Source organism: Theropithecus gelada, chromosome 10 (genome assembly GCF_003255815.1).
Source record: "Theropithecus gelada isolate Dixy chromosome 10, Tgel_1.0, whole genome shotgun sequence".
Taxonomy (NCBI): domain Eukaryota; kingdom Metazoa; phylum Chordata; class Mammalia; order Primates; family Cercopithecidae; genus Theropithecus; species Theropithecus gelada.
Window position 1 is genome coordinate 22627041 of NC_037678.1, and position 26444 is coordinate 22653484.

The window sequence follows — 26444 nt, forward strand, 5'->3', positions numbered from 1 at the left end:
CCAAGGCTGGGGAGGGGAACAGAAGCTGGCGTCGGCTGCCTCCAGAACCTGTCAGGAGTCTTTTATGTGGACTATGGAGGTGAGGTGTCGGTCAGGGAGGTGGGCCCTGACTCAGAGCAGTAAGAGAGAGCAGAAAACTGGTCACCAAAAAACGGCTTCCAAAGAACCAACTGGAAAACTCACCGGAAAGCGTAGGCTGCCCAAACGCCCCGAGGGACTGAAGCTGAAGGGAGGAGCCCTCGTCAGCGGACTGGAGTGCGCGCGTCGAGTTTGCGCAGCCGCAGTAAAAGCCGCAAGCTCTTCGGCGGGCTGCGCAACCGCAGTGGAGGCCTCCTGTGCCCGGGGTGGGGCACGAAACTGGGCGGAGCTAGGCCCCCTCGCGCGCTGACGCGACTGGTCGCGGCGGAAGGGTGTAGGCACGCAGGCGCTATGGTGGCTCGGGGGCAGGGAGGCGGGGCCGCGCAGGCGCTGTGAGAGGCGGTAGCGGCGGCGGCGGCGGTGGTATCGGCGGCAGCTGTGAGGGGGTTCCGGGAAGATGGTGCTGATCAAGGAATTGTAAGTGGGTCCGTGGGCGCGAGCGAGGCCGCGGGACGGCAGTGATGGGAGATTTGTTGATGGAGAAGTGGCAGGATATTCCTAAATCGGAGTCAGCCCTGTGTCAGCCCCTCCCTGCGGGCGCCCCCTCCCTCCCACAGGCGCCCCCAGCCCCCTCGAAGCCCCTCAGCGAGTGCGCCCCTCGGCCCTCCAGGCACTGCCGTGGTAACACGGCCTCTCTCTTCCCCATGGCGAAGGCGGCTGGGTCCCGGCCCGAGCGCATGGCTCGGGAAGGCGCGGCCGGGAGTTTCCGCTGGGACCCGCCTTCTCCCCAACCCCCCACCCCTAGTCTGGGTCTGGCCCACCCCCAGGCCCGCCGGTGGGAAGGAGCCGCAGTCCGAGGGTGGGAGAGACGCGTTGATTCTGACTGTGATTTGTCGTCCGGGGTGGAGTCCGCTGGTAACCAGCGGGAGATGGGCTTGCCGGTTGAAGGCAGCCCTCGTGTCAAGACTCGCGGTGGGACGTTGGCGCCCTGAAGTTCGTGCTGGAGCCGGGAATCCGGAAAGCCTCCACTCTGCTGGGCAGCTCCGTTGACTTGACGGGAGACCCTTTTCTCTTTTTGGTTTCCGCATGTTTTAAGATGAGGTGACATCGTGGGCCCCACCTACTTTCTTAGAAGTTAACACGTGGTCTGTCAAATGGAGGGATTTCGAGGTGCATCCGACCGGCCAAGTGCTTTTGTTGAAAAGTCACGGCTTTTCCCACTGGCAAGGACTGTAAACATTACGGAAATCTGCCTGCCTTTGAATGTTCAACTGTCACAGCTGGTTCGTGTCGTCAGCATCCTTTGGGCAGCTAGGGAGGTCGAGTATGGCCCATTCGTTGGTTTTCAAATTCTTCACTTTAAATTCTTAGAAACAGTTTTGGCTTAATTTAGCTTTCTTCAGACACCTTAGTGTTCTTAAACCTCCTTTAAAAAGTCATTGATGTCACTTCTCTGAGGCTTAATACCTCCCAAAGACTCCCTGTCTCACCCAGAATAAAAGTCAAAGCCTCTACAACAGCTACAAGGCTTTACACTTTTTTTTCCTGCCCTGATCTCATTTACTACCTTTCCCTTGCCCATTCCATCTTCACAAGCTTCCTTGCTGTTCATCTACTACTCCAGAGTAAGTTCAGTCCAAGGCCTTTCCACCTGCTTTTGTTCCTTTTGCTTGAAGTGTTCTTCCCTGCGCTCTCTAACTCACCTCCTTCCAGGTCTTTGCTCAGACGTCACCTTCTCAGGAAATCCTTTTCTGAAGACCTAATTGCAGTTCCCACTATTTGGGGTAGTATTTATCTTCCCTGCTTTATCGGTCTCCATAGTACTTATCACCATCCCACGTGCAACACAATTTATTGTTAATTTTTTTCTCCTACTAGTTGTATTCTCTTTTTGCATGTAAGGGCCATGAGTTTGTTTTGCTCACTCTCATATCCCCAGTTTTTAGAAGAGTGCCTCGCATGTAATAGGTGCTCAGTAAATATTTGTTAATGAATTGATGAAAAATGATAACTTTGGCCAGTGACAGGAATTTTGAGAAGAGACATTTTGCCTTTTGTTGGTAGAGTGAAAATTTGTAGTTAAAGCTTATTTATAGTACTGAATATTGGGCTTATATAAAACTTTTCTTTGAAGTCATTTATACGGTGTATCAAACAAGTGTTCATTACTCTGACTTCTATATGATGTAGGTAGATGGGTGGCAGACACTAAAACAAATGGAGAAAATAAGAAAGAAGGAAATTGACTTGGCCCAAGTTACACAGCAAGTGAGTTGCAGAACTGATTTTAAATAGATCTAGTCATTTTTCTTTCGTTGGAGTATTTCCTACCTCCAAAAATGTTACAGAAACACAGTGTTCAGTAGGTCCCTCTGACAGTATGTGAGTAGTACGAAGCTAACTCTTGGAAAGCAGTTCCTATTGGGAATTTGCGCACTGTACTTTTTGCAAACATTTGCTTTCATTATGAAGATTTAAATGTACGCAGATAATGAATGTTGACACGTGCCCAAAGTCTAATTATTTTTCCCAAAGAGTTATAAATTAGATTTCTTGATGTTAACTCTTTATGTGTATCTCCCCTAGATTTTTTTTCCTCCTAGACTTTTTGAAGGTAGCACCTGTTTCTTAAGTAATGTCAGTATCTAGCACAGCCTCTAGTCCTAACATGCTGTATTCAGTGTTGTTCAATAAAAAATTGATACTTATTACTCTCAAGTCAACTTTCTAAAATTCTTGTTGGTTAGGAGCAATGAATAGCTTGTTCCTATGTGAAGATATTGGCAACTAAAATATTTTCACAAATGTTTGTTGTCTTACAAAATTCTTTTTTTTTTAATTAAATTAAATTTTATTTTATTTTTTTGAGGCGGAGTCTCACTCTGTTGCCCAGGCTGGAGTGCAATGGCATCATCTCTGCTCACTGCAACCTCCGCCTCCCAGGTTCAAGCGATTTTCCTGCCTCAGCCTCCCAAGTAGCTGGGACTACAGGCGCACACCACCATGCCTGGCTAAGTTTTTTGTATTTTTAGTAGAGACAGGGTTTCACCCTGTTGGCCAGGCTGGTCTGGAACTCCTGACCTCAGGTGATCCGCCCACAAAGTGCTGGGATTACAGGCGTGAGCCACCACGCCTGGCCCTCTATTTATTTTTTTATAAGAATGAAAATGTTAGAAATGACTTTCGGAGTGGACTGTTTCCCTTCAAGTTATTATTTAAGCAACAGACGAAGTTACCATTAATGTAAACTCCTGGTTTTAAAGAATTAGTTACTGATTCCATTTGGAAATTATGAGGATTTTCAGACATTTGAACATTTTCGATTGGCACTAAAAGTTGAATACTGCTTTTGGAATAACAACAGAAAATCAAAACCTGTATGTTCCTTTTCCCTTTTACTTGTTAAGCAAATCTTGAAGAAGTTACTTGATTCATTGTTCTGAATGTCTTAATCAGTCACTTTCATTTTTTGAAAGAAATTTCCTTGAAAGTGTTCTTAAATAAAAATAGGGATCTTCCTGTTAGTGAGTATAAAATTACTCAGCAGTGATTCTTTGGTTTTGTGAAACTTCAGGGAAGACTAACTTTTCCTTCTCTATCCCTTCCTTCCATTCCCTCTGCAATCCATCATCTTGGTTCAGGCCTTTGTGACAGTTCTTGCCTAGCCTCTCAAAAGATAACTTTCCCCACTTCTCCTGCTTGTCAGTGTTTTTAACCACCTGCAGATGACTTCTTCAGGTCAACTGTAGTTGTCACCTCTTGGAACAACCTGGGATTCCTTATTGCCAAATGGATTTAATGGATTTCTTACCATAGTATTCCAGGTCCTGATAATCTGCTCCCAGCCTATAGCTTTCTAGTCTCCCCTCCCCCATTTTATGTTCTGGGACAGTGAGCAAGTTAGTGTGTACTGAGGAGAGAACTAAAATGATTCGGAATTTTTAGGTATGGAAGGATTTACAAGAAGTTTGTTCTTGATGGAGAGTAAAAATTAGTGACCATTGTGGGTTTGAGAATGTTAATTGTTTTTGAATCACCATTATCAGAAAGACAGAGCGGTGAGTAACTCAGTAGTCAAAGGGGAGGGAGTAACAGACGTGTTGTACATGTTGGAGATTGAGATAATGTGAACATTCAGGCATAGATGTTTGAGGAGAGTAGGGAGAAAGGAGTAGGTGGAAAGTGTAGCTGGAATGCAAACTAGATATAATCTGGGTTGTATTACCCTCTTCATACTTACAAGAAAGACTATTAAAAAAGAATGCCTAGGCCAAAAAGATTGTCACTAATACAAAAAGTAAGCTAAATGGCTCTTACTGTAAGAAAAAAATGAAAAGAAATTATAGCTGAAAAGAAATTGGAATGAGGAAAACTATTGAAAATTTTCCATAAAATGACAGGTAAGATTAGGAAAGTATGAGAAGGATCGTATACCCCCATCCCCCAAAAAAGGAAGTTGCTGTCTTGGAATCAACTGTAATTATATACAGGGATGGTCTTGATTTTCAGAATTTATGGTGGAAATAAATTAAGGACTCTCCTTATAAAATCTAGAGATAAAATGCAATATTTTGATAAAATAATATACCATGATATTGTTTTTGGACTTTGTCTTTTAAGACTGCTTGCAATGGAGCTATAATGACATCTTTTTGATATATACAGTAAGAAACTCTTGGATAGGATCAAACATATGTCAATCTCATATTGTATATATGCTGGAAGGGATTATTATAAGCGTCAAGTAGTTTCCATAGTAAAATTTTTTCTTATTAATTCTACACGACTCCTTATTTTTATCTCAGTAAACTTGAGGAATAATTGAATAGTGGGGGAACAGTTTCTGGAAGCGTTTATTCAATGAGATTCAAGACACGTATTCTGTAAGAAGCATCATAAAAACAAAATGCACAGTATATAGGTGGAGAATGAAACCATTCTAAAAATTTTGTCAGGGCAACCTGACCAGACAATCTACAAATAATACATTCTGTACCCTGCAGTTTTTAATGTTGAGTTTTCTGTTTTTTCTTTACTCACAAGAATCTCTGCAGCTGCTGTTTGGGGTCCTGGGAACACTAAATGCAAATGATCATTGAGACCCAGGAATGATAGTTTTACTTCCCCAATTAGGGTGTAGGCATTACAAAGACCCTCTTCCATAAATGACACCCTTGTATTTTTTGATTTAAGAGACCTGTCTCTGTTATCATTGGATTTAAGGTGAAACCTCTTCAGGGATCTGTGTTTAAAGCTATTTCATATGTAATATATATATTTTTTTCTTTTGTCTTTTTAGCCGTGTGGTTTTGCCATGTTCTGTTCAGGAGGTGAGTTTTTCTTGCTTCTGCATCATTTCATTGGTATATGTACTATACTTTGATATGTTACTCTAAACTCACATTTTCATAGTATTGATTTACCTTTTCCTTCCACCCTACGTGACAAAATTAATTATATGAATGATAATTGCAATGAATTGCAAAATGAATTAAATGAATGATAATTTCTTGCTACACTGTCTTGTTTTGGAAGAGTCTAAAGAATGTAGTTTAACTTCCTGTCTAGTGTAGGAATTCTTTCTACAACATCCTAGAGAAATGAGGCTCCAGCCTTAACTTAAGTACTTTAAGGTTAAGTAGCTTGCTACTTAGGGAAGCAGTCTGCTTTACTGTTGGACATTTTAAACATTTGTGTTTGAACCAAAATCTGCTTTTCCTATAATGCTTGACTCTTGTTTGCAGTTTATCCCATTTGAGCAATGGGAAATAAGCCTGTTCTGTCTTGCAGTGGTCAATCCTTCAGGTTTTCTGATGGCAGCTCTCCCCTCCAGGCAACCCCATTCCCCACAAGCACTTTTATTTCATCTTAGAAAGTCTCAAGGTTAAACATTCCCAGCACATTCACTTGGCTCAATACAGCATGAGATGTAGACTTCCTACCAGCTGGTCCTGTTACTATATGTGTTGTAATTGTTGATCTGAACTGAAAACAGTATTCCAGACATGGTGTGACCAGCACATAACTGTAAGAGCTTGTTTTCCTCAGCCTGGACGTGATACAGAAATATATCACCTATTCAGAACTTGCATGTCCTGCAGTTACAGCCATGTGTAGTGTAGCCAAGAATGAAGATAAGAACAGAAACAGCTTCTGAGAAATCAAGATATATATAGCAAAACCCATAAAACCCTCTAGGCTCTTCTTTAACTTGCACACAGTTCCCATTTGCTCAGTTACCTGGTTTTCCTAGAGCTGACAGTAGATTAGAAGCAGTGACTTGAAGTGGGACAAAACAAACTGATAACCTAAGAAGTGACAGCTGACAGAAGACAGAAAGAAATGCAGGAAGTGAAAAAGAGTAGCTCTGTGGCACTGTTTAGTGTAGACTTGAACACAGTTGTGTATATCTCAGGAGGATTCACTACATTAAAACACTCCAGAGAAGCCAGGCACCCTATTCTCTGTTTGCACAATTGATTGTTTGAAGTTGAATGTGGAAATTGACATTAGTTTCTGTTAGACTTTTTCTTTTGGTTTCAGCTGGTTGAATCAACTTGTCCAAAATCTCTTTTGAGTCTTGGTATTGTCACTGAAAGTACTCTTCTCAGCTTTTTGTTGTACTCCCCCTTTTTTTTGGAGATGGTGTCTCACTCTGTCGCCCAGGCTGGAGTGCAGTGGCACGATCTCAGCTCTCTGCAACCTCTGCCACCCAGGTTCAAGCAATTCTCCCTGCCTCATCCTCCCTAGTAGCTGGGATTACAGGCACCCACCACCGCACCTGGCTAATTTTTGTATATTTAGTAGAGACTGGGTTTCACCATATTGGTCAGGCTGGTCTCGAACTCCTGACCTCAAGTGATCCACCTGCCTCGGCCTCCCAAAGCCCTGGGATTACAAGCATGAGCCACTGTACCAGGCCTACATGCACTTTTAAAACATGCCTTCTGTGTTTATTTCTTATTCTTTTTTTTTTAAATTTTTATTCTTAAAAAAGGAGAATGAGAGAAAGCCTCAGTAGCATGCCATGAAATATCAGTCCATTAACATTTTTTTGTATACAGTTCTTTTGAATTTTTGTTATTGTGTGTTCATTAACAAAATGAAATTTATCTTTTGACTTAGACTCATTTTAGTCCTGTTTTAGAATATGATAGTGTTTAAAAGTACATGTTGAAGGTATTTAAGGATCGTGGCATTATTAGACCAACCCTAGTGTTGTATCATGGAAAGCCGATAGGAGAAATACAGTCCTCTCTGCAGGCCCTACAGACATTTATTTTGGGAGCATTTTAGAAATATGTTTGGTTTCAACTTCCCAAACACTTGCAAATTGAGTAAGAGTGTGTGTGGGGGTGTGTTTTTAAATTTAACTAATGGGCAAGATAGCAGCGTATCTCCATGTGATTTATAGGTACGAATATTTACTGAGCTTAAACTACCGGTTGTTTTGGTCCCTCACATAAAATGTTAGTTTTGAAATTACAAGTTCTTAGAGGTAGATTTTTGTAGCTTTTCTTTGAAAATATGCTTATAAAGAAAAAATACACTTCTTCAAGCTGTTTTCATTAGAAGGAAGAAATTTAGCCAAATTTGAAGAGATGGAAGGTAGTGCCACGCTTGGGTCACTGGAACAAATAAGAACACGAGAACTTTTCCCAATATTTGTTGGAACTAGTGCAGAAAATACAGCTGACTTACAGATATATTGACGCAGGCTTCTGAGATTTCTGATTTATGTTAAATGAAATAGAAACTACTGTCAGCAATTTCCTGCCTTTTATGGTAATATGTGTATAGTTATATTACTTTAAAAACAGTTTCTGTTTGTTTACTTGAGGACTCAAAATGAACATTTCTGATCTTGGGCCCCCAGTACTGTTTCTGGTTAGCTGAGGAAGGACCAAATTGGGTGTATCATAAATAAGTCAAGGAAAAAACGACCCCAGAAGTCTACTAAGATTTGGACTATCTATTATGTTTCTTTGGATCTCCAGGCTTTTGTTATTGTAGTTTACATCCTTCCCCTTTATCATTAAGAACAATATGCTGGTTGCTCAGCTGTAGTTGGCAAAGTGCCAGTTGTATTTCTGCCATAACTTGGAATTTTGTGAAGTTAAATGAGAAATAATGGAGGTGAAAATGCTTTGTAAAGTACAAATATGTATTGTTCAGCAGTTGAAGCAAGTTTTGAGACATTTTCTTGATAAATAGATAGTGTAAAGGCACCAAAGTGTTTGTAACTGGCAAATTTTTTGAATAATGAAAGTTCTATAAAATACAGGTTTTTAAAACTATAATCATTTGTGGTTTGTCTTCCTAAACGTATTAATTTCTAATTTGAGTTGTGTTCTCATATTGAACACAGTTGTGCTGAATGGTTTGGATATGCTTTTCTATATCTTGTTTATTATTAAGATTTTAGCATACAAAATTTCTGCAATTACTACTGACTTACTGAATTTCTGTGTTCTTTGAAATTTCAGTATCAGGTTGGGCAGCTTTACTCTGTTGCAGAAGCTAGTAAGAATGAGACTGGTGGTGGAGAAGGAATTGAAGTCTTAAAGAATGAACCTTATGAGAAGGATGGAGAAAAGGGACAATATACACACAAAATTTATCACCTAAAGAGGTAAGCGGTGTTCACATTTGACCTGGCTTACTTATGATGCATGTAACTAGCTAACTTAACTAGTAGATGTGAAGTACATTTTTCATTTCAGTGTGATAATATGTCGCATTATAATTTTTTGAAAGAACTTCCTCCTTTATTTGTTATTTGTAAATTAGAGAAGTATTATATCTGCTTATAACAAAAATTCAAATAAAAACTTAGTCCCTGCTCCTTGCCATCAAATATTTGTAACACAGAGAGAAATACCAGAAGCAGCTTAGAGTTTATCCTTCTAGATCATTTTCTGTATATATTCAAAGGAATTTTTAAAACATAGATAGCAATGTATTACTTGTATCAATTTTAGTTTTCTACAACAAATGGACCATATGAATGGTTTTGCAGTTTGCTTTATTTCTCATGAACATCTTCCATATTGTTATTTAATATCTGTGTGATTCTTTTTAAAGCTGAGTAAAATTTCTTCTGGACGTAGTTTACTTAACTATTCCCTACATTGTAAGTCCATTTAGGTATTTTAGATATTTTCTAGTTTTTGTCTGTTATAAATAATGTTTCTGGCCAGGTGTGATGGCTCACATCTGTAATCTCAGCACTTTGAGAGGCTGAGGCAGGAGGATTGCTTAAGCCTAGGAGTTCAACACCAGCCTTGGCAACACAGGGAGACCCCATCTCTACAACAACAACAACAAAAACAAATTGACCTGGCACAGTGGCTCGTAGCTGTAATCCCAGCACTTGGGAGGCTGAGGCGGGTAGATCATGAGGTCAAGAGATCGAGACCACCCTGGCCAACATGGTGAAACCCTGTCTCTACTAAAAATACAGAAATTAGCTGGTTGTGGTGGTGCACGCCTGTAGTCCCAGCTACTTGGGAGGCTGAGGCAGGAGAACCGCTTGAACCGGGGTGGTGGAGGTTGCAGTGAGCCAAGATCATGCCACTGCACTCCAGCCTGGTGATAGAGTGAGACTCCGTCTCAAAAAAAAAAAAAAAGAAAGAAAAGAAATTAGCAGGACATGGTAGTATATGCCTATGGTCCTAGCTGCTTGGGATGCTGAGGTGGGAGGATCACTTGGACCCAGGATTTAGAGGTTGCAGTGAGCTATGATCACTGCACTTCAGCCTGGGCAAAAGAACAAGACTCTATCTCAAAAAATAAACTTTTGTGAATATGGTTGTACATGTGTCTGTATGCCTTAGGTTACTGTTCCTAAGATAAATTATAGGAGAAATTAATAAAAGGACTGCTGGGAGAACCTGCACCTTTTAAATTTTGATATTACTGCCAAAATTGCCCTTACAGAGTTTAATAGTATTTTTCCATATTTTTGTTTTTAATTTTTGCTAATTTTATAGACAAAAAATAGTCTCTTGTTAAAATTCGTATTTCTTTATTAGTGAGGTTGAATGTCTTTTTATGTTAATTGACCGTTTGAGTTTCTTGTACGACTTTTGACTCTTCATATCCTTTCTTCATTTTTTTTTTCTCTTTGGTTTAGTTTTTTTGCACATTCCCCTAAGTTTGACAGTCTAATCTGTATCTTTGGCATAAATATTTTAAAACAAAAAGTGCTGGCCAAGTGCAGTGGCTCACACCTATAATTCCAGAACTTTGGGAGGCTGAGGTGGGAGGATTGCTTGAGCTCAGGAGTTTGAGACCAGTCTGAGCAATATAGTGAGACCTCATCTCTACAAAAAGAAAAAACAAGCAAAAAAAAAAAAAAAGGTGCTACCAGTATTTAGCTAAGGGCAGAAGACCAGTAATGGCTGCTAAGAGTCCATTTTGTCATTAGTCTCCCTAGTTAATTACAGGTGGGGGATCTTTTCTCTTGCCTTTATTCTCTTCCTATGGAAATGAATCATACTCATGTTTTGTGGAACTCCTTAAAGCTGTAGCTGTCATGATCGGAAGTTTTTTATATTTCCTCAGCTTAACTCTGCTGCTTGGTTTATAGTGACCCATAACCTACTCATCCTTGGTTTATAGTGACACATAATCTTACCACTTCATAGAACCTTACATTTTAGCATTATTTTCTCTTAGAATACAGCATTTCTTTGCTTCTGTTGCAGGTTTCACTTGAGAAATAAGGCAGTAACTCTGATCAATCAATTATCTGTAGAGAAGGTCTTTTCATGGTTTCTATTAATTTGTTAGTACCCTAAGTATATCTGAAAAATATGTCTACGGAGAGAAGATTTTGGCATTCCAGATGGTACAGTCTATATAGTATTTAAAGTTTTGAATTTGCTTATATATACTCAGCTTTCTTTTTCTAGCATTTTTGCATTTATTTGTTAATTGAATTATACCACCACATACAAACGTTCTCTTAAAGACACTGGACTCTTCCTGGGGGTTCTAAAATAAGCCAAAAAGTTTGATGTATAAAATTTTTTTTGGCCTCTAATGTCCTGTTTAGATCACTTTCCTGTAAGTAAATAAATTTGAAATAGATTCAAAATGTCCTCTGGTTGAAATCTAAGAGTTGAAATGTTGAGGAAGTGTTTGATACGTTCTTGCATGAAAAAGAACAGTTTGAAATAATATGTAATACATGTTACATGGTTTTGGAAAAATCAGAAAAAAAAAAGCCTAAAAGAGGTGCATTAAAAAATTACCCATATCCCACTACCAGGTGATAAATATTCTCTTCTGCATTTTCATTTTTATGAAAAAGGAGGAATGTTAAATATGATTTTTGAAACAGTTGATTTAGGTAACACTGCAGCCAAGAATAAGGAGTCTCATAAGTTGAAGAGGGCTAGATAAATATGGTTAGTGCAAGAGATATTCTTATTCTGGAGAGATTATTTGGGGATGAGGTTCAGAATTCCTCTCAGGCTGTTAGTGGGTTAAATAAAAGATTTTGGCTCTCTGGCAGCCAACCTTCCAGCACATTTGGGCTTGTAGAACAACTTCTCCATTCCTAGGAGGAGCGGGGTTCCCTGTGGTTTTACCCTTTCATGCACTCATTTACTACTAATTGCAGTCCTGAGAAATAGACAATATTCATATTGTACCTAAGACACTAAGGCACATATTTACCCAAGGTCACAGGTAATAAGTGACGGAATAGTGACAGAGACCTAGGTATTCTGATTTCAAATCCCACACCCTTTTGTCCCAGGTGCCTAATGAGTACAAGGCACTCCCTTGAGAAGGGAGAGAGGGGATCTGATGGGATGGCGAGGGTTATTTGATTCCCATGGAAGGTTGGCCTTATCACACAAAGATGGCAGCTGTGGGCAGAAGCACAGAGAGGAATGAGTCAGGAAAGGGAAAAAGGCAAGACGGTGGCAGTAATGGGTCTCAGGCAGCATGGCAAATAATGACTATTCTGACAGTAGTGAGAAACAAAAACCTATCCAGTAGATAAACTGGGCAAAACAAGGCCCATTTGCTGTCCTCTGGAGGAAGGAATGGCTATGGGGCAGTCAGATGTCCACACTGACAAATTTGTCTGTCAACATTGAAAGCACATTAGCCACAGGATAAATATGTTATGGAAGGGCAAAGAATCATTTAGTAGTACGTGCTGAGGCCTTCACTGTGCTGCAGGAAAGACCTCTATCCCAGGACAAGCCTGAAGGTGCAGCCCCATCAGACTTACAGTTTTCTTTAGGGCATCAGCTCAGCATGCTGAAGACATACCCACAGTCCCTACTAGTTTTAGAACTCTCCCTGAGGAAGTTAAATTTGTGTCCAGTAATATGTTTGCTTTTTCAGCATTTACTCCATAAATTATCCTAAGCTGGGTGCACTGTCACTGTATAACATCAATAAAACTACAAACTTGACTAAGGCCACCAAGGCCTTATTTTACTTTTGAGATACTTGAAATTCTGAGATCTGCTTTAGCCAGTATAACTCAAGTCTCTGGATCCCCTGACCTGTGTGCTTTCCCATTTCAGCAAAACACTTCTTGGTGGCATATACACTTAATCTCAACCAGAAGGTTGAGAAACAGTCTTTGTGATTATTGACAAAATTCAAAAGTTGTTGACTCATTGCACAGGACATTTGAAACGTCTGGTTTCCTTGAATCTCAGGCAATACATCATCTCATGGGAGAATGAGATTTTGTCCCTATTTTATTTGATAACTTAGAGTGAGTGGTTGCCCACGGTAATTCAGAACAGAAGATCTAGTACTTATGTATTTTTACTGTGTGCTGATCACTGGGTTATTGGAAGTGTTTCAGTTGGGAGTTTATTCATTCCTCACAGCAACTTTTTATAGTGAGGAAACTGAGGTCCAGAAAGGTTTAACTTACCCCATGTCTCACTGCTATTTGGTAGCAGAGATAGGACTTGAACACAGCCCGACTCCAGAACCTGCCCTCTTAACCACTTTGCTTAGCTAACCACTTTGCTCTACATCTAAGTCCTGTGGTAGAGTTATTTTCCATTTCCTGAAGTTAAATGGGAGTTTACAGAAAAATTCTTCCAAAACCACAGGTTTCACCGTCTCTTACTTTCTCTGAAGTCTTTAACGTCTAAAGTCTTCTTCCAAAATAAAGCTAAACTTAACAAGGTATTTAAGATTCCAATTGTATAAGTCCATCCAGAACAAAAACCTTCGGCTCTAAGCAAGCCGGTCTCTTTGTTATCTTCCTAACATAAACTGTTCAACCCACCCTGATTTTTTTCAGCTCCTTATGCTGAGGCCTCTCATAACCTGCTTGGTTTTCTGAGTACACCTCAGAACTATCCTATGCAGAGGCTTTCCATGGCTGATTTTATTCACTTTGATCCCTCTTCCCTAAACCCATCATATTTGTCATTTCTACTCATTTTGATACCTAGTCATATATTTCCATATGTGCATGTTTGTCTTGTTGTATCCCATTTTCCACTAAAGTTTGTTTCTTTAATACTCGCTTAGTAGTAGATGGTAGTGAAAGAGGAAGGAATTTACCAGGCAGAGAATTTTAGAGCATGACAAAGAAATGTGTTGAAACTTTCAGATGGTATTTCAGAGAAAAGCCTGTAGCTTTCCTGAGACCTCCCTGTACGAACACACTGACCAGTCCTTTTTGTTAGTTTATTTGCTCACCCTTCTTGGGGAAAGTCAGCTTTATTCTTTCTTATTCTGCATAAGTGTTACACTTTCGCCATCTTCAGTCAGTCCTGATTGATGGGGAATTTACAAAGCTTTGCCAACTCCAGAACCACCTTGTTTCCCAAAGGTCAAAACAGAAGAGGTTTTTATTGAAAAATCGTTATTTTAAAATTTCATGTGGTTCCAAGGTAAGAGTTCATTTTTGTAAGCAAAAGGAGTCATTTGCCAGGAACTTAAATTATGTTTAAAAATGAAAAATTTAAATCACCTGAAAATGAAAGGATTGATTGTATATACTTCTTCACATTCAGAGAGCATCTTGCACATGTAAGAAATTAATAGGCCGGGTGCGGTGGCTCGCCTGGAATCGCAGCACTTTGGGAGGCCAAGGCGGGTGGATCACTTGAGGTCAGGAGTTAGAAACCAGCCTGGCCAACATGGTGAAACCGTGTCTCTACTAAAAATACAAAAAATTTAGCCGAGTGTGGTGGCAGGCACCTGTAATCCCAGCTACTTGGGAGGCTGAGGCAGGAGAATTGCTTGAACCTGGGAGGCGGAGGAGGTTGCAGTGAGCCAAGATCATGATTGCGCTCCAGCCTGGGCGACAAGAGTGAGACTCCGTCTCAAACAAAAAAAAAGAAAAAGAAAATAAATGCCAGCCAAATATAATTTGTTCTTGAGTCAAGATTTAGCCATGATAGACACCTGTTATTTGTCATTATATGTAGTTTAGTCCTAAAGTTTTCACAGTTTCAAAGTTTTCCAAATCAAGTGATCCTATTTCAGAAAAATATCAGTGTTTTCTGAAATGTATTGTTTCCTCTTGATGGTGTATCTCATTTTTCATTTACTATTCCCCTTTTATTGGGTGAAAAAAAACCTCTCTCTGTTTTTTGTTTGTTTTGTTTTGTTTTGTTTCTGAGACAGAATCTCGCTCTGTCGCCCAGGCTGGAGTGCAGTGGCCAGATCTCAGCTCACTGCAAGCTCTGCCTCCCGGGTTTACGCCATTCTTCTGCCTCAGCCTCCCGAGTAGCTGGAACTACAGGCGCCCGCCACCTCGCCTGGCTAATTTTTTTTGTAGTTTTAGTAGAGACGGGGTTTCACTGTGTTAGCCGGGATGGTCTTCATCTCCTGATCTCATGATCTGCCCACCTCGGCCTCCCAAAGTGCTGGGATTACAGGCTTGAGCCACCGCACCCGGCCCTCTCTTTGTTTTTTATGATTTTCTAGGACTTTAGAGTCTCCTTCTCCCAGAAGTTAGCCAGTTTGTGTCTGGTTATTTTATTCCCTTCCCACAAACTGGGGTTTTAAATCATTTCTGTAATTTCCCTCCTAATGTATCTTCTTTGTATCCTTATGTATCTCCATCAGTACTATTTATAATCAATCTCTCTAAAAGAGAGAAGTTACCATTCTCTCTTTTAGACTTGTCTCCAGGCTGATATTTTGCCATCCGTTCTTTTTCTGGCTTTAAAATTAATTGAGATATAATGTATATGCCATAAAATTCGTTCTTTTAAAATGCATACTTTAGTAGTTTTTGGTATATTCACAGAGTTGGGCAACTGCCATTGTTACTTAATTTCAGAACATTTTCAACAATCCAGAAAGAAGTCTCGTATTCATTAGCAATCACTGACTGTTACCCCCTCCTCCTAGCGCCTGGCAACCACTGATCTACTGTCTGTGTAGATGTACTGTGGATATTTTGTGTAAATGGAATCATGTAATATGTGGCCTTTCGTGATTGACTTCTTTCACTTAGTGTGTTTTCAAGGCTTGTCTGTGTTAAAGCATGTATCAGTACTACTTTGATTGCTGAGTAGTATTCCATTGTGTAGACCTGCCACATTTTGTTTATCCGTTCATCAGTTGTTGAACATTTGGGTTGTTTGCACTTTTGGCTGTTATAAGTAATGCTGCTGTTAACATTTGTGTATACTTTTTTGTGTGTGTGTGAACATGTTTTCAGTTCTCTTGGAGATACATATTGCTGTGAGTGAAATTGGCTAGGTCATATGATCACTCTATATTTAACCTTTTGAGGAACTGTCAAGCTGCTTCCCAAAACAACTGCACCACTTTGTAATGTTACCAGCAGTGTATGAAGATTCCAGTTCCTCCACATCCTCATTATCTTTTTTATTACAACCATTCTAGTGTGTGTGAAGTGGTATCTCATTGTGGTTTCAATTTACATTTTCCTGGTGATTAATGATGTTAACATCTTTTCAAGTGCTTTTTGGTCATTTGTATATCTTCTTTGTTTGAAGAATTATCTGTTCAAATCTCGGACCCCCTCTTTCTTTTTAGTATTTTTTGTTTGTTTGTTTTTTGGAGACCAGGGTCTCACTGTCGTCTAGGCTGGACTGTAGTTGCTTGATGATAGCTCACTGTAGCCTTGAACTCCTGGGCTCAAGCAATCCCGCCACCTCAGCCTCTCAAGCAGCTGGGACCATAGGTGTGCACCACTGTGCTCTGCTAATTTTTTTTTTTTTTTGGAGAGATGGGGGTCTCCCTGTGCTGCCCAGGCTGGTCTCCAACTCCTGGTGCTTAAGCTATCCTCCTTGGTCTTGGCCTTGGCTGCCCATTCTTTTTTTTTTTTTTTTTTTTGAGACAGACTTTCACTCTTGTTGCCCAGGCTAGAGTGCAGTGGCGCGATCTTAGCTCACCGCAACCTCCGCCTCCCGGATCCAAGAGCTTCTCCTGCCTCAGCCTCCCGAGTAGCTGGGATTACAGGCATGCGCTACCACGCCTGGCTAATTTTGTGTTTTTAGTAGAGACGGGATTTCTCCATGTTGGTCAGGCTGGTCTCAAACTCCCTACCTCAGGTGATCCACGTGCCTCAGCCTCCCAAAGTGCTGGGATTACAGGCCTGAGCTACCGCACCCAGCCTCTGGCTGCCCATTCTCAAATTGAGTTTTCTTTGTTAAGTTATGTTATTTTTATATTCTGGGTACTAGTTCCTTATCATAGAGGTGATTTGCAGATTTTTCCCCCATTCTGTGAGTTATCTTTTCACTTTCCTGATAGTGTCTTTTGAAACTTAAAAAGTTTTTAATTTTGGTGTATACCTGTAGTCCCAGCTACCTAAGAGGCTGAGGTGGGAGGATTGCTTGAGGCCAGGATTTCAAGACCAGCCTGGACAATATAGCAAAACATATTGCGACCCCGTCTCTATGAAAAAATTTAAAAATTAGTCCGGTCGCAGTACTGCATACTTGTTTGTCGTAGCTACTCAGGAGACCGAGGTGGGAGAATCACTTGAGCCTAGAAGTTGGAGGTGGCAGTGATTTATGATTACACTGCTGTTCTCCAGCCTAGTGACAGAGCAAGACCCTTTCTCTTAAAAAAAAAAAAAAAGAAAAAAATGTTTATGATTTTGATGAAGTCCAATTTATTTTTTCTTTTTGTAGTTTATGCTTTTGATGTCATCAAAGAAATCATTGCCCAATCCAAGATCATAAAGATTTACATCTATGTTTTCTTATAAGAATTTTATAGTTTTAGTTTTAATTTAGGTCTTTATCCATTTTGAGTTAATTTTTGCAACCATCCATTCTTGCCCACTCCAATTAATTTTTCGCACAAAGCCAGAATGGTCATACAACTCAAATCAGGTTTCCCCCTTTTGCCATTCCCCCTTTTAAAGCTTTCGGTGGCTTCCCATCATACACAGAGTAAAATCTAAACTCTGTGACCTGTAAGGTGAGGCCCATGTGGTCTTTCTGCCCTTTCTCCATGTTTGGTCACTGCAGTCTAGCCATGCTGGAGGCCTAAGAGTGGCTCAAGCAGGTTAAGTCTTTTGCTGTCTTAGGACCTGTAGTCATGCTGTTCCCTTTGCTTGCTGTTCTGTTCCCTGTCTCCGTACCCTTGGATCATTGTTGTAATATTATTTCCTCAGAGAGGCCTTCCCGACTACCCTTGCTCCACTTACTCATTGCCCAGTGCCCTATTTTTAATTTCACTGCACTGCTTAAGTAATTCTCTTTGTGTTTTGTTGTTTACTAATCTGTTTTCTGCCTCCATCCCTGGAAATAAGTTCTGAGTAGGAATTATTCCTGTGTTCTCACCATTATTTACACAGCCCCTGGCCTGGGATGGTGGACACAGTAAATATTTGAGTGGATGAATGAATGAGGTACCCAGTATTTTATTTATACATATGTGTGTGTGTGTGTGTGTGTATTTATTTATTATTATTATTTTTGAGATACAGTCTCACTGTGTCCCCAGGCTGAAGTACAGTGGTGTAATCTTGGCTCACTGCAATGTCCACCTCCCTGAGTCAAGCGATTCTCCTGCCTCAGCCTCCCAAGTGGCTGGGATTATAGGCACCCACCACTATGCCCAGCTAATTTTTGTGGTTTTAGTAGAGTCAGGGTTTCATCATGTTGGCCAGGCTGGTCTCGAACTCCCAACCTCAGGTGATCCTCCCACCTTGACCTCCCAAGGTGCTTGGATTACAGGCGTGAGCCACTGCACCTGGCCCTTTCTTTTCTTTTTTTGCCTTCTTAGCTGAGCTTTTCCTGACTAGTGAAGAGAAGGCATCCCAGTGTATTTGAGGGATATTTCAGTTGATCATAAAATGAAAGATTAATTGGTCTATTTATGGTAAATTAATCTGGTCTTCAAATTCTTCCCTAAATTTTTCTGAGTTTTGGTGTTCATCTGCAGTGGCAAGGAGAAGGGTGCGAATAGTTGTCTTGCTTGTGTGATTTACAGATAGACATAAGAATTTCCAGAGAAAAGTACAGTTAGAAATGATTTGCCATGGTATTATCTATCTCAGGAATAGGATTAAAAAAGGAATGTGCCTAGATCAGGTGTTCAGTGTACCTTATGGTCATGTTTTACCCTGAAGTTAAATAGTCTTAATATTCAGAGTGGGAGAAAGGGTATGTATTCCTAAAGAGTCTTCATGATCCTGGGCATTGTGCTATTGGTAACTCTTAACTCTTCACTCTTAAGCAGCTGAAATCTAGCCATGTTTACCTTGAGGTAAGTGAGCACTGTTCTGAGTATTAGTTTATCATGAGGGAGCACCATTTTGTGAATAGTTTGGGAGGACAAGAGGATTGTCGTTTTTGCGTGTTTATTTTTGAAGGCCCACCTCCCATTTTATTAATTCAGTTAATAATTGTTCCTTTTCTGAGGCTCTGTAAGCTTCCAAAACAGGAATCTGCTGCATTTTACTAAAGTGCCTTACTAAGTAATAACTGGTGGGAAAATGACGTATATGTTCTCAGTTATATATACCTGGCACACTTGAAATACCATGTTAGGAATATATTAAGGTTGCCATTAATGGAAATTTCTAACCTTTGAAGTAGAATTGAAATTTAATTTTATTTACTCCATATATACATTTTCCTCAAGTTTAGTCAGTCACTTAGATTCATTGAGGAGAGATGTATTTGATAATGTTCTCACGTTAAACATGAAAAAAAGTGAGTAAATTTGAAATAAATCTAGCTTATAGGTTTGGACTTTATTGACTCAGTCAAAACATAAAATGAATTGTTGGAATTCTCATGGTGGGAAAAGTATCTTGGAAATAAGATAGTAGGCATTTGGGAGCGAGATAAAGAAATATTAAAATTTTCATGTAGATTTGGCTCATGTTGGCCTTTACTGATAAATGCCAATTTCCTTCTATTTGAGTCAGCACATTTTAGAACATTTTACGAATATTAAAGTTCTTCACATATCAGGCACTATAGGAATAGATGGATAGTTAAAATGTGTCTGAGTTAATACAGAATTGTTTCTCTTGCCTTTTCGTTTTTTTCTTTTTCTTTTTTTTTTTTTTTTAAAAGACAGAGTCTTGCTGTATCACCCAGGCGTGAAATGGCACTGTCTACCCTCCACATCCCAGGTTCAAGCAATTCAGCCTTAGGGTCCCGAGTAGCTGGGTTTACAAACACCTACCACCACGCCTGGCTAATTTTTTGTGTTTTTAGTAGAGACAGAGTTTCGCCATGTTGGCCAGGCTGGTCTTGAACTCCTGACCTCAGGTGATCCACCCACCTCTGCCTCCCAAAGTGCTTGGATTACCGGTGTGAACTGCCACACCTGGCCTCTCCTGCTTTTTCTAAGTTGACCAACTGAACCATTGATAGATCTGTTTGTCATACTCTCAGATGAATAGGTAGTCTGGTAGCTTGGCTTTAAAAAATTATCCTCATGTGTTCCATTGTACCCTGATTAGACCTCACCCACACTTGAAGGGATTTTGGTTCTAGTTCTTTAGCAATGTGATACATTTTTTGGACAACTAGATACTCTTTGACTTTTAAAGTGACATTATTTTCGGTTGTCCTGGCTTGGTGTTTCTGAAGTTTGAATGAATCGTTCCACCATTTGAAAAGAAGTAAGTGATCAGGCCGGCCGCAGTGTCTCACGCCTGTAATCCCAGCACTTTGGGAGGCCGAGGCGGGTGGATCACGAGGTCAGGAGATCGAGACCATTCTGTCTAACACAGTGAAACCCCCATCTCTACTAAAAATACAAAAAAATTAGCTGGGCATGGTGGCGGGCACCTGTAGTCCCAGCTACTCAGGAGGCTGAGGCAGGAGAATGGCGTGAACCTGGGAGGCGGAGCTTGCAGTGAGCCAATATCATGCCACTCCCGCCTGGGTGTGAAGACATTAAGGAGGATTTAAATGAAGAAAGGCATATGAAAGTACCCAGCTCCGTGTCAGCTTATAATTAAAAAGCAGTAACTACCATTTTTTGAGCTCATTGTACTGTGCAATGTGCTAAACGCATTCGAGTATTTGATTTAATTCTCTCAATAACCCTGCAGAGCAGGTAATATGCATTCCATTCAACACATGAGGAATTTCAGAGAAGCCAAGTAGTAGGCCTGAGGTTACACAGCTTCTAAATGGTAATGTTGGGATTTATATTCCATCTGTGTGAAAAGTCTGTGCAAGCAAAACTACTCTTTACAGTAGGCTCCAGTCACTAAATCAGTCACTTCATTTGCATTTATTTGAAGACTAGTAAGACTGATTTTCCCATTTGTTTGCTAATGAGTAACATCTTATATTTGTAATGGGCCTGTGGATGACTTTTGCCCCTTTATATGTTGGGATTGTTTCTGATTGTCATATGGTTGCACAAGCTTCTCATATATTAATCATGTATTGAACCTTTCTCTTCCTCTGAACATACTTGAGGCAGCAAGTGACATTCATCTCCCATACCTACAAAATTTTATACTTGGATATGCTTTCATTTCTCATTTTCTACATGGGTCCTTTACATTGTTATTTTTCTTCAGGTCTGTTCTGTAAAATGTATTGAGACTTTTATTCAGAGATATCTCCTTATTCTGGGGCTTTTTGCATTAAGAAACAGTATAATATCATCTAAGAACTACGTTGTATTAATGTGCAGGATGAATAGCTGTTAACTCGTAGGTTTCACATTGGGGTAGTAGATCAGAAGTCCTTAAGAAATAATTGCTTCTATTTAAAACACACACACACACTCACACACACAAATCCTTTTATACACTTAACTTGGTTTTTTTTTTTCTTGTGAGACAAGGTCTTGCTCTGTTGCCCAGGCTAGAGTGCAGTGGTGTGATCTCAGCTTCCTGCAACCTCTATCCCACAGGTTCAGGTGATCCTCCCACCTCAGCCTTCTGAATAGGTGGGGCTACAGGCATGTGCCACCATGCCTGGTTAATTTTGTATTTTTTTGTAGAGACAGGATTTCACCATGTTGCCCAGGCTAGTTTCAAACTCCTGGGCTCAAGTGATCCTCCTGCCTCAGCCTCTCAAAATGCTAGGATTACAGGCATGAGCCACCGTACCCAGCTAAATATTCTTAATCATTTTTATTTAAAATGTAAACAATTATGTGTTCCTTTCTAGTGGATTACTTTAGGATTGAAATAAACTAGTTCATCAAACTTAGAACATGGTCACCTTTGATTGCCGTACTCTTTCAAGCAGTTTCATAGATACCAAGAAAGAATTGATGGTGCTGTTAAATATATCCAGTATCTCTCTTCTCCCAGCAAAGTTCCTGCATTCGTGAGGATGATTGCTCCCGAAGGCTCCTTGGTGTTTCATGAGAAAGCCTGGAATGCGTACCCCTACTGTAGAACAAGTAAGCCTGGCGCCCAGCAGCCATTGCACCCCTCCACCCTGAGAATGAGAGGGATTCCCAGTACCGATGTCTTTGAGAAGGATTACACTGAGCAAGGTCTTTCTTGGGTTCCTGGATAGTCACTGCTAGAATGATGGCAGAGGAAGAACTGCATTGGGTTCCTCCTCCTAGAACTTTGTGACAGGCATAAGTCCATTCCCACATGGCAGCCACTTTGGGGTCCTAGCCGACTATGCTGTCTCCAGGGGTAAGCCAAAAGAAAGGTCGTTTACACTCACAAGGGTGTTTTGGTGCGTTTCAACAGTATTTTACTTACATTGCTACATAGTAGAGGAGGAATAGGACAGACTTCTGAAACAGCATCCTATCATTTGCTAAATTGACCTTATAAATAATGTTTTGCTTTTGTGACATTATTCTTTTTAGCATTATTTTGAAAATTAGATGATTCTTCATATTTTATTTGTACTCCATAGTCTAAATTAATGTGCTGTGTAGTGTCACTTGTGTAGAAACTCTTGTTTTGCAGACATAAATTACTAAATAAATGTTCTGTGTTTTTAGGTAGTTTAGTCTTTGTGACATTAAGTTTTGGGACAGATTGTTTTGATTCCAATTAATATTCTGAAATTTTTCTCCTTTCATTACCTACCTCTCCATTATGCCTCAGTTGTAACGGTGAGTAAAACTATTTTTGTGTCTCATACTTTTATCTTTAAACTTTGTTTTACACAGTAATTATTTTCAACCATTCTTTGCTAACTGCCCCTCACTGCATGGTTCCCTCCTGTGTCCCGCCAACCAGCCCCCACACTCTACCACATGTTCCCAGTGTTCATGGGCCCTTTCCACCCTTGTCTCAAAATCTCCCTATTGATTTTATTTTGCTTTTGTTACTCCCTTCAAACATGGTATTTGTTTATCAGACCTCACAGCTTCTTTATTAGCCCAGTATGCTGCGTGGCAAGTCAAATTGTTTGAATTATTTAAAAGCATGCAGCATTTGGTTTGCCTGGCAAGTCTATAAAAATGGGTAGCTAATGATTCTTTGTCACTTGAGGATCAGTCTCCTTGTAGAGTCAAAGCATGGATGCCTATACTGGGAAAAGCTCCCTCAGACGTGGTCACCAAGGAACAGGTAGAAGATTACTATCATTTTCCTGTTGTGTTTTCTGCAGAATGAATATATGAAAGATGATTTCTTCATTAAAATCGAAACATGGCACAAACCAGACTTGGGAACATTAGAAAATGTAAGTTTCAACTCTGCACTTTTAGTACAGAAGCCCCTGGAAACGAGAATACTGTATGTAGTTCACTTGTCATCACCAAAGTAATGTCACCTGTGTTGGACAAGTATCTGACCACACCAAGCTGTGTCAAATTGAGATGAGGCAGGCAAGCAGCCAGAAACCAAATGGGCTTTCCCTATCAGTCCCCTTGCCTTGACACTTTGGTAAAATTGCTGTTTTGATCAGCAACTCTTATCTGAGGCAAGGAGAGCTTGGGTAAACAAAATTCAAAGATAACCCCAGCCCAATTTTAGCCATTAGTTTTGCTAATTAGATTGCTTTTATCTCTGAGTGTTTGCCAGAGCTGTTCTGCATAGCAGAATTGATTGCTTTAATTTTTACCTCCTGTCTGCTTTGCTAGGGTATGGGCTGATGTCAGAGAAATGGCCGAAAGGCAGGAGGGATAAAGTACTTGAATAACTTACAAAAATGTTGAAAAGCTCTTGACTTATGTAAGTTGGTGCACATTTATCTCTTTAAGATTCAAGAACATCTTTCAGTTAGGACTTAAAAAAAATGTAATCATTAACTTTTAGTAAGGTTTGTCATGGAGCTTGGGAAGGCCTGTTGTATAGGTTGATGCCCTTGGTCTAGGGGTTCTCAAAAGTGTGGTCTTTGGATGGGCCAGCAGCAGCACAGTATCTGAGGACTTGTTTGAAATGCAAATACTCTGACCTCACCCAAGAATCTGTAGGGTTGGGACTCAAACCAGAATCTGTAGGGTTGGGACTCAGCAGTTTCTGTTTTCTGGTGCACATGCATTCCAGGAGAGTAGGTTAATGATTATGGCAAATTCTGTTTTTTACTGTTCTATTGCTGTGCTCTTATGTTATTGATGCCAATTAGCCAATTAATAGAACTTTGAATTTTAATATGTAGTATTTGACTTGAGTTTTCTTTCAAGTGATCATTTGACATTTTATGTTGTTTTTCTCTTTTTTTTTTTTTTTTATTTTTTTTTATTTTTGAGACAGAGTCTCACTTTGTTGCCCAGGCTGGGGTGCAGTCACGCGCTGTCTGCTCAGTGCAACCTCTGCCCCCTGGGTTCAAGTAATTCTCCTGCCTCAGCCTCCCAAGTAGCTGGGACTGCAGGCATGCACCACCATGCCTGGCTAACTTTTGTATTTTCAGTAGAGATTCACCATTCAGTAGAGTTTCACCATGTCGGCCAGGCTAGTCTTGAACTCCTGACCTCAGGTGATCCACCTGCTTCAGCCTCCCAAAGTGCTGGGATTACAGGTGTGAGCCACTGCACCCAGGCTTTTTGTTGTTTTTTATAGTAATCTTCTATAATTTATAATCTAGATGAGATGATTTGGTGTGCATCAATCTATATGATTTAATCTGCTATTTTCAGCTTTTAAATGGGCATGTCTTTGGCAGTTTTCAAACAATTCCTAATTAGTTCATAGATGGCATTTCAGAAATAAATGATGGATCAACATGCAATAGAGAGGAGTTGGCATCATACTGAAACTGAATAGCTTTAGGATAATCAAATTTTGGAGAGATTTTAGACCATACAGTGCATCATTTGAATTCTACTTGTAATGTCATCTTATGTTTGTATAGAACTCTGTTGGTTACAAAAGTTACAAGTACTTTGTTGTGTATCATTTGGGTTAAACATAGGTCTGGTATATTTTGTTAAATAAATCATCTGTGAGGACTATCAGAAAATAATATTGACAGGTTTCTATTCATTTGGCAGCATCCTTATTCTCTCCTTCCTTATTATTTGGGGTTGTAAGTGGTAATAAAAGATTTCTAGATCCTGCAAAATATCAGACAGCTAATATAATGAAATAATAATTTGGGTTTTTTAATTCCCTATAATGTACCCTGAGTGACTCAAGATAAAGATTATATATGTAAACATAATAGAATAATCTACAGTTTGTTTTATTTCTTTTCTCTTTGTCATTGGTAGGTACATGGTTTAGATCCAAACACATGGAAAACTGTTGAAATTGTCCATATAGATATTGCAGATAGAAGTCAAGTTGAACCAGCAGTAAGTATTACTCAATGACATTTAACCTGTTCCCTTTTACAGTTAAAAATTATTTTCTACTATCACATTTAGGATTAAGTTAAAATTATTTCCTTCCTTTCTTGTATGGCCTACATTTCTATGCCGAAATGAGCTTGGAGTGTAGTCTAGTAGGTCTTTGCAGCAAAGAGACCAGAGTAAGAGATAAGGTGATTTGTTTTCTGTGTGGATTTTGCCTTTGTACAGGTGATCCCTTTAGGAAGTCCCAATATACCTGGGAAATGTAGGTTGTTTTCATTGAAAAACAAAACACATTGTTTACAAAATAATTCTCCCTCAAGCTTCTTTAAATAATATAGGTCCCTTTTACTTTTCAAATGTGATTAAGAAAGCAAAAATTTAATTTGCATGCAAGTATTTAGTAACTCAGCCACAGTTGTTATTTGTAGAAAATAGTTTGTGTAGAGTATCTTTTTTAAAATTTTCTTTTAGATTCCAGAAGTAGGTGTAGAGTATTTTAATTTATTAGTTGTTTAGCTTTCTATTTTGAATCCTATTAAGATGTAAATGTTTCTACTCCTGGCTTTTGACTTAACAAAAAAATTTCTTTTTCACAAAGACACTTATTCCTCATGCCAGATTAAGACTCTTGTCTTAGGCTGGACACAGTGGCTTCCACTTGTAATCCCAGCACTTTGGAAGGCCAAAGAGGGAGGATTGCTTGAGCACAGGAGCTTGAGACCAGCCTGGACAACATAGTGAGATCCTGTCTCTAAAAAGAAAAAAACAATTAACTGGGCATGATGGCATGTACCTGTAATTCCAGCTACATGGGGAGGCTTAGATGGGAGGATTGCTTGAGTCCAGAAATTTGAGGCTGCAGTGAGCGGTGATCGTACCACTGCACCCCAGCCAGGGTGACAGAGTGAGATCCTGTCTCAGAGGGGGAAAAAAAAAAAAAAAGGCCAAGTACAGTGGCTCACGCCTGTAATCCCAGCACTTTGGGAGGCCGAGGCAGGCAGATCACGAGGTCAGGAGATCGAGACCATCCTGGCTAACACAGTGAAACCCCTTCTCTACTAAAAATACAAAAAATTAGCCAGGCATGGTGGCGGGCGCCTGTAGTCCCAGCTACTCCGGAGGCTGAGGCAGGAGAATGGCGTGAACCTGGGAGGCAGAGCTTGCAGTGAGCCGAGATCGCACCACTGTACTCCAGCCTGGGCAACAGAGTGAGACTCTGTCTCAAAAAAAAAAAA

The 26444-nt window shown here is 40.0% G+C and overlaps 1 protein-coding gene across 3 annotated transcripts in view; it reads left to right on the top strand.

Moving 5' to 3' along the window:
• Positions 1-422: 422 nt before the first annotated feature.
• PITPNB (phosphatidylinositol transfer protein beta) overlaps positions 423-26444 on the top strand; it is a 67803-nt gene continuing 41781 nt past the window's right edge. For 2 of the 3 annotated variants that reach the window (XM_025400564.1, XM_025400563.1), the window contains exons 1-7: positions 423-555; positions 5378-5408; positions 8565-8710; positions 21812-21903; positions 22574-22581; positions 23082-23156; positions 25126-25209. In XM_025400564.1, coding sequence (XP_025256349.1) covers positions 536-555; positions 5378-5408; positions 8565-8710; positions 21812-21903; positions 22574-22581; positions 23082-23156; positions 25126-25209 — 456 coding nt within the window. In that variant the 5' untranslated portion in view covers positions 423-535. Of the gene's footprint in view, positions 626-5377; positions 5409-8564; positions 8711-21811; positions 21904-22573; positions 22582-23081; positions 23157-25125; positions 25210-26444 lie in introns of all 3 variants that reach the window. The other variant, XM_025400562.1, reaches the window with a different exon arrangement.